The 7,879-nt window shown below is 40.0% G+C and overlaps 1 protein-coding gene across 1 annotated transcript in view; it reads right to left on the bottom strand.

Moving 5' to 3' along the window:
• The window catches only part of htr4 (5-hydroxytryptamine receptor 4), a gene marked incomplete at its 5' end in the record, with an annotated part of 26,129 nt that overhangs the window by 6,587 nt on the left and 11,663 nt on the right, over positions 1–7,879 (bottom strand). The window contains 2 exon segments of the mRNA XM_014034098.1: positions 1,038–1,627; positions 5,790–5,943. Coding sequence (XP_013889552.1) covers positions 1,038–1,627; positions 5,790–5,943 — 744 coding nt within the window.

The following is a 7,879-nucleotide window of genomic DNA, read 5'->3' as shown; positions in this document are numbered from 1 at the left end:
ATCATTATGTGCAAAAAACGTTGAAATTAAGAGGTATGCACATTTAGGACGAGCATAAATCTATGAGCTCCTTTGTTTACATGTTTATAAAATAAAATAAATGATAATTAGGAAATTGAGTTAAAAACATTTACATAATTAAATCTATGCTTAGAGGTTATTGAGTACACACTTTTTGAAATGTATAATTTAGCTACTTTTATGTGATCACATAAATGTTGACTGTTGAAATCTTTCATAAAATAAAAAATGGGAGTAAAAGAGTAAAATTGGGCAAAAAAATTCATTATTTACCAAAGATAAGGTTCTCTCACAAAGACACAAAAACAGACTTTTACCTGGCAACAACGTATTTCACATATTATTTATGAAACATGACTGGATGAAAGTTTTGGAAACTAGTGGTTCGTGGCACATTTAAATACTTAGAAATATCTCTACCTCAGACCTGAAATAACTTTGTTTTTTCACACAAATATTTATTTCTTTTTACCAGTTAATGCAAACAGTACAATCTGTGCAATCAAAGTTCAAATATAATCTGTCAGAACCGAAGCAACAATCTGAAAACACAACTTTACTGAAGTTCAAGTTGTACTCTAAATACTTTAAATGTATTTATGTGCACATATCAACACACAGTGGTTTGTTAAATGGAAGATACAAAAATATGTACTCTGATTTATGTCAAATGCAAATTACAGTTTGTCGGACTTTAAATATATCTGATTTTTAAGTCAAATTGTGCTGCAACTGTTGTGAAAAACAGTTTTTTCCTATACCTGGCATGCAGTTTTATATTTTATACTTTTTCACTAGCTATTAAAGCTGGGCCTCACTAATTGTAGTTTGAATTGTAAATCCAGCAGTTTTAATGCGAGAGCAAATGTCGTTCACAATATAATAACAAAAAGTTAACACCAGACAGAAAAGTTTTCCGTCTCAAATTCAGCAGAACCCCCGAGGAGGTTTATGCTCAGCAGTTTCAGCAGCTGGAAACAAAAAATAATGAATAAATAAAGATTTAAAGAACTTACTTGAGTACGTGTGTTGAACCGTTGATCTGAGTGGCCGTACAGGTAGTACTCGGTACCATGATGGACGGCCTGCGGTACCTCTTCCTCCCACAGCACAGGATGATGAGGAAGGCACGGCGGAAGGATTTGTTGAGGAAGGCGTAGAGGATGGGGTTCAGCATGGAGTTTATGTAACCCAGCCACAGGCAGGCTGTCCACAGCTGTTCGGGCACTGAGTAATCTATAAACGGGTCCACCACGTTGGTGACGAAGAACGGCGCCCAACAGAGGCAGAAACATCCCATAATGATGCATAGAGTCTTTGCCGCCTTCGTCTCCGTCCGCATGCGGTGGTTGCGCTGATGGTCAGCAGAGTCTGCACCCACTCCTGCGCCGGAAGTGCCGGGCGTGCTGGCTCCGGCGCCACCGGCCCGCTGCAGCATGCTGATCTGCAGGGCGTGCGCTCGGGCCGTGATGTAGATCCTCTGGTAGGCCAGCACCATGAGGACCAGGGGGATGTAAAAGGCCACCACAGAGCAGGTGAGGGCGTATGGCTTGTTGACCATGAAGACACAGGAGGTGGAGTTGCTGCTTCGCCGTCTTTCCTCAATCTGACAAAAACAGGAAAATAAAATCAAGGGGCTAGCATTCCCTTCTGCCTTTTTAGTGGCCAGACCACCCTGAACCAGATCTCATCTGGTCTTGGAAGCTAAGCAGGGTTAGCACTTGGATGAGAGACCACCTGGGAATACCAGGTGCTGTAAAACCAATAGGAGTTGCCTCCACATTGGAATTCTACCAATACAAAACCTTTTATCATATTAGGTCATAGGTCACCTTCTATGAAGGATGACAGAGATGAGAATTAGCTTTGCAAATAGTTGACTTGTGATTAAATGTCGAATAATGGTGTATTATAGTACTGGTTTTACCGGTTCATGTCGAAAACCAGTTTTTATTTTTGTTGTGATATAAATTTTCGGAATGCCAGACATACCGATTTAAATAGCCTGATCAAGTTCTGAAAATTTCGTGGCACACCAGTGAACTGTTTCCYGGGGGACACTTTTCCTCGCAGCACCACTCTGCGCATTAGCAAGCTAATGTTATTGTTGAAGCAGCTTGTAGGAATAACTGGCGGTGGGTGTCGATTGCACTTCTAATATTGATGGACGTAAAAACAAAAGTCCTGTTTTCACCATCGCTGAATGTAGTAAACAACTCTTTGGTGACGTGTACGGTTAGATTTAATGTGACGTTAATACATGGAGACTTTAACGTGCTTTTATTGTGAAAAGCCCGGGGGAAGTGATTTTGTACTGGGGTTTATTTGACTGGTGCACAGAGGCTGAGCTGAAAATTCTGTGATGTAAAATTTGGGTCGTACCGCCCAGCACTAGGATTAGATTAAAATTACTTCCATTTGATTAATGGAAAATGTCTGATGCGTGAGTCCAGCTCCTGTTGGTCTGGGCCCCTGGGAACAGGAGCAGGGGCCCCGGACACTTCGCTCCAATTGCATGGGGAAAAATCAGGGGAAAATATGAATGCAATGTATGCCCAAATGTCCCACGTAAAACGGGTCCTAAGTCCCGGACCGTGGGGCCAATTCCCACTCCTCTTGCACTTTAGCCCCTCTCCCCGGGCCCTGTTTAACATATGTGAGCGGCAGAACGCAATTCCCTCCCGGTAGCTAAAATCCACACGAAAGGTCGTAGGACCACGGGGACAAGTCTGGGTYGTAAAAGGTGCCGAAAAAAATCCACCTTCTGCAATTTGGTGACGATCCACCAGGTAGTTTCCGAAAACCCAACCCTAGAACGTAGCTTAAATTTCACCTTTCCTCGCCTCCGGCGCCCCAACTGTAGCTAATGTTAGCTTCTTCCTGTTGACTTTAACTCAAGTGAAAGAACAAAAACAAATAATTAACGTGAAGGTAATCTCATCTATGTGACGTAACCYGGTCAGTGAGCTAATTTAATGAACAGTAACTGTTTATAATTTGCTTTTTAGTTAATCTATAGCTTAAAATGTTACCCTGTGTTTAAATGATAGTTGTACATCTCTCTGCTCAGGGTGGGTTAAGTGTTTTACATTTTTTATTCTTTTCTTTTTTTTTCAACTAGCAACCTAATAGATTCGTGTTTTGTTATATTTTCTAAATATGTCCGAGTTTAATAATGTGTGAGAAATCCACAATTTTTTATTTATTCAGTCGGTGTTTAAAACAGCTGGCACAATAAGTTGTTAAAACATAATAATGTACTTCTTTTTTTAAATTCAACATGTACAAAATTAGCCTTTCATGTTATAGAACGACCCTTGATTCAAGAGAAATGTCAAATTTTTAAGAAAATGTCCGCTTATCAATTAATCGTTAGTCAATCGACAAGATCAATCAACTTGAATTCATTAACTGATAACTTGCATCCCTAATAAGAATGGTAAAATTTATGAGACTCCAAATGCGACTGAGCTATAGATGTCCAAGCATTGATTCTTGTGAGAGTTAAATTGTTACTGGTGGTTCATACATATCTTGCTAACTCCTGTAATATAATGTGAAATTTAAAAAGTGCAACTTTATTGACAGCTGCTATATTTTCATGCAATGTTCAGTAAAATGTTGTCATCGTGTCACACTTGCTTACAGAACCCTAAAAACCCGAACCTTGTTGATTTTTGTGATGTGGATTCGGGTAAAGCCGTTGTGTTTTTGCTCAATCAGAGCTGGAATTCTAGAAAGCCCAAACACCAGCAGAGGCCAGCACAAACAACCACAGAGACGCAACCGAGCCTGTCTCCTGTCACCTCAGTTGTGGTTGTTTTGTTGTGTTTTTCGGAGCTTAGGTTTGTGCCAGAACTGACTGGCCTTACAGAATATTCAAACAGCGTTAATTAGACCCACGGAGAGCCACTGCACAGCGTTAATTTTAGATTCCACTTGTGATAAAATCATGATGGTGTGTGTTAGGAAAAAATGGAAAGGTGTGTTTCTGTGTGTGTTTACTGCTGCCAAACTGAGCAGGCAGCTGGGATGTAATTTGGATTGGCATTCAGTCAAACTTCAGCTTCTCTTTGGGTATTGATTTCAAGAGGAAATTTGTTTGTAACAGGGGTCTTTTCTGATTTATAGTCAGGTCCATAAAAGTTTCTCTCTGATTCTGCAAACGGAGGTCAGTCCTGTGGAACCAACTTCCAGTTTCAGAAATAAAACACTGAGTTTCTTGAAGCATTTATAGTTCATGTAAAACATTTCTGGTCTGATTTTTCCTTCTCTATTTTCACAAACTTTCTCCGAAGATCTTCATATACAATGTTTTCTACCTTCCATCAACAAGAATCTGCAATATGCACTGCCTGGCCAAAAAATAAAGTCACCACCTGGATTTAAATAAGCGAATAGACTTGAGCCTCCTATTGGATAATTAGTGCCTGGGCATTTATCTTTCATCTGGCAACAAGTTATTTAACCCCAACTGGTGCAATGAGTTGCTTCTCATTTCTTAAACACCCATGAAAGRCCAATCCTGTGGTCGTGGAGAAGATGTCAGTCTGTTTGAGAAGGGTCATATCATTGGCATCAAGCAGAGAAAACATCATAGAGATTGTAGAAACTACTAAAATTGGGTTAAGAACTGTCCAATGCATTATTAAAAACTGGAAGGGTAGTGGGGACCCATCATGTTAGAGGAAGAAATGTGTCCGGAAAAAAAATCCTGAAAGATCGTGATTGGTAAACACTTAAAAGTAAGAGTGTTTCCACACTCACAATGCGAAGGGTACTCAGGTTTGGAACAGAACAGCTGTGTAGCTGAAAACTAGTGAARCTAGCTGGAAAAATGCTTCACTTTTTTAGAGACCATAAAGAYTGGACTCTGGAGCGATGGACGAAGGTCATGTGGTTTGATGAGTCTAGTCTTTACCTGTTCCAGAGTGATGGGGCATCAGGGTAAGAAGAGAGGCAGGTGAAGTGATGCACCCATCATGGTGTCTACTGTACAGCCTGTGGGGGCAGTGCTATGATGTGGGGTTCCTGCAGTTGATCAGGTCTAGGTTCAGCTGACTACCTGAATATACCAAATGAGCAGGTTATTCCATCAATGGATTGTTCCTTCTCTGATGGCACGGCCATATTCCAAGGTGACAATGCCAGGATTCATCAGGCTCTTATTGTGAAAGAGTGGTTCTGGGAGCATGAGAAATCATTTTCACTCATGGATTGGCTCCACAGAGTCCACTGTGAGTCTTTGGGATGTGATGGAGAAGGTCAGACTCTACCGTCGTCAATGCAAGATCATAGTGGAAATAAATCTGGTGACGTTGCAGAAGCTTATCCAAACAATGGCACAGAGAATGTGTGCCAGAATCAAAGATAAAGGTCCAACCAAATATTAGAGTAACCTGTTTTTGGTGGCAACTTCTTTTTGGACCAGACAGTGTAGATGCTGAGATTAAAAATGCTTGGTTATATTTCTGTAAATCGTCTAAACCAGTGGTGTCCAAAGTCAGTTCTCAAGGGCCGGTGYCCTGCATGTTTTAGGTGCTGCCCTGGTCCAACACAGCTGAACCTAAGGAATGCCTGATTAATAGGCCTCTGCAGACTTTGATGGCATAACTGAGGAGGCCTACTAATGAAGCACTACTTAGGTTCACCTGCATTGAACCAGGGCAGCACCTAAAACATGCAGGACACCGGCCCTTGTGGACCTACTTTGGACACCACTGGTCTAAACAAACACTTTTTCTACAATAACACACTTTAGAACTCACCCACTGGTCAATGCCGATGCTGTTCCAGCCCTGCATGATGGGCAGAAAGGAGATGAAGGTGGGAATAATCCAGCAGCCCCCAATCATCAAAGCTACTCGCATTGGAGTCATTTTGTTGCGGTAGACTAAAGGCTGGCAGCAGATAGCGTAGTACCTGCAAAGAGATCAACATGAGGATTAAAACGTGATCAGCTGTAGAAGAAAACTAAAGATCAACAGATCTGTGCGCTGCATATGGGCTGCCATTTGTAAAGGTACACAGTCAAAAATTACCACCAAATTTTTTTGTTTTATTTAGCCTTTTATAAGAAAAAAAGAACAGATTTATTTTTCAGTCAGTTTTTCACCATATGATTCATACATTTATAAATGTCAGTTTGTAAACTAAATATTTAATTTACAAATTAAATATTTAGCTAACAAGCTACATATTTAACTTGTGAGTTAAATATTTAGTTTTGAGCTAAATATTTAAGTTGCAAGTTAAATATTTAGCTTGTTAACTACATATTTAATTTGTAAGTTAATATTTAGTTTATAAACTATGACATTTATAACTGTATAAATCATATGGTGAAAAACTGACTTTGAAAAATGTATGTTCATTTTTTCTTATAAAAGGCTAAATAAAACAAAAAATATTGGTGGTAATTTTTGACTGTGTAACTTTACAAATGGCACCCCACAGCTGCACACAGAGTCTCAAAGTGAGCAAGAGATTCATCATAAACAAGCCATTTTTTCTTTTAGATATAAATTGGGTGTTGTATTAAACATGTTTTGATGAGACAACACCCCAATGTGCTCAAAGCAAAGTAATAAAAAAGTCTTTAGTATTTTCTCAGGCCTGCATCAGTTCAAACATTTCTGTAACCTTTGCCTTCGTCTCAGGAGGTCATCTGAACATTACGCTCCGCTGCAACAGAATTAAAGCTAATCCAGTTTACGCCATCGTCAGTCACTGTGGACATTTCCCAGCCTCCTCCGCTGTGATCCTACCTCATTACCTACTTGCAGTGCGTGGCATTTTACAGCCATCGGTAATTTACAAAGCTTGTGTGTGCTGTGTGTGGTCTCCATGTGCTGTGGCATTATGAAAAGGTCAAGAGGGCCTTTTCTATTTGAATTCCCAAAGCAGTTGTGTTGAAAGGTTGCAGATTGATTCTTTAAGAGTGGATGTGGAGGTCTGAGTGACAGAACACCCCCCTCCCCGCCACCACCTCTTTAACACAATCATGAATCCTTGCATTAAGTCAACACAAATACACACACGTCCACCGATGTGCATTCAAGCAAACCCCAAAAAGCTCAAGAACGCACAGAGAAGCAATAGTTGCAGAAAGAGACACACGTTCCAGTTCTTCCACACATTAGCCCGGGTGGGATTAGAAGCAGACGTGGCACGACTGAATGGCAGCATGTCATGACCACGAGCATTTCGAGTGGCCCCTGCTTCCCTTTGATCTGCAAAACACGGCTTTCTGTTTATTTCTGACATTTTTATTCTGACATTATTTATCTGAGGGCTGTTTTCTGAGACCAGCCAAACCCAAAGTAGATTTTGTTGCATTTTATTCACATGCAGCTGAGGCACACAGGGTTCTTAGCAAAAGGACAAGCTGAGAGGTCAGATCCTCAACCTGGCAAAATAAGAGATTATACACTACGAAAAATACAACAGAGCAATTATTAATTAAGCAAAACAACTTAAAAAATTATCTAATAAGATTTAAGATGTGGTGTAATTGCTTTTAGAATATTTTACGCAATATTTACGATATCAATGTGCAATATGTACAAAATCAATGTGCAATCTGCACGATATCAATGTGCAATCTGTACGATATCGATGTGCAATATGTACGATATCAATGTGCAATCTGCACGATATCAATGTGCAATATGTACGATATCAATGTGCAATATGTACGATATCAATGTGCAATATGTACGATATCAATGTGCAATCTGTATGATATCAATGTGCAATCTGTGCGATATCAATGTGCAATCTGTACGATATCAATGTGCAATCTGTGCGATATCAACGTGCAATGATTACGATATCAATGTGCAATCTGTGCGATATC

The sequence above is a fragment of the Austrofundulus limnaeus genome, unplaced genomic scaffold (genome assembly GCF_001266775.1).
Source record: "Austrofundulus limnaeus strain Quisiro unplaced genomic scaffold, Austrofundulus_limnaeus-1.0 Scaffold1967, whole genome shotgun sequence".
Lineage (NCBI taxonomy): Eukaryota > Metazoa > Chordata > Actinopteri > Cyprinodontiformes > Rivulidae > Austrofundulus > Austrofundulus limnaeus.
This window is presented reverse-complemented; position numbering and strand designations above follow the sequence as displayed.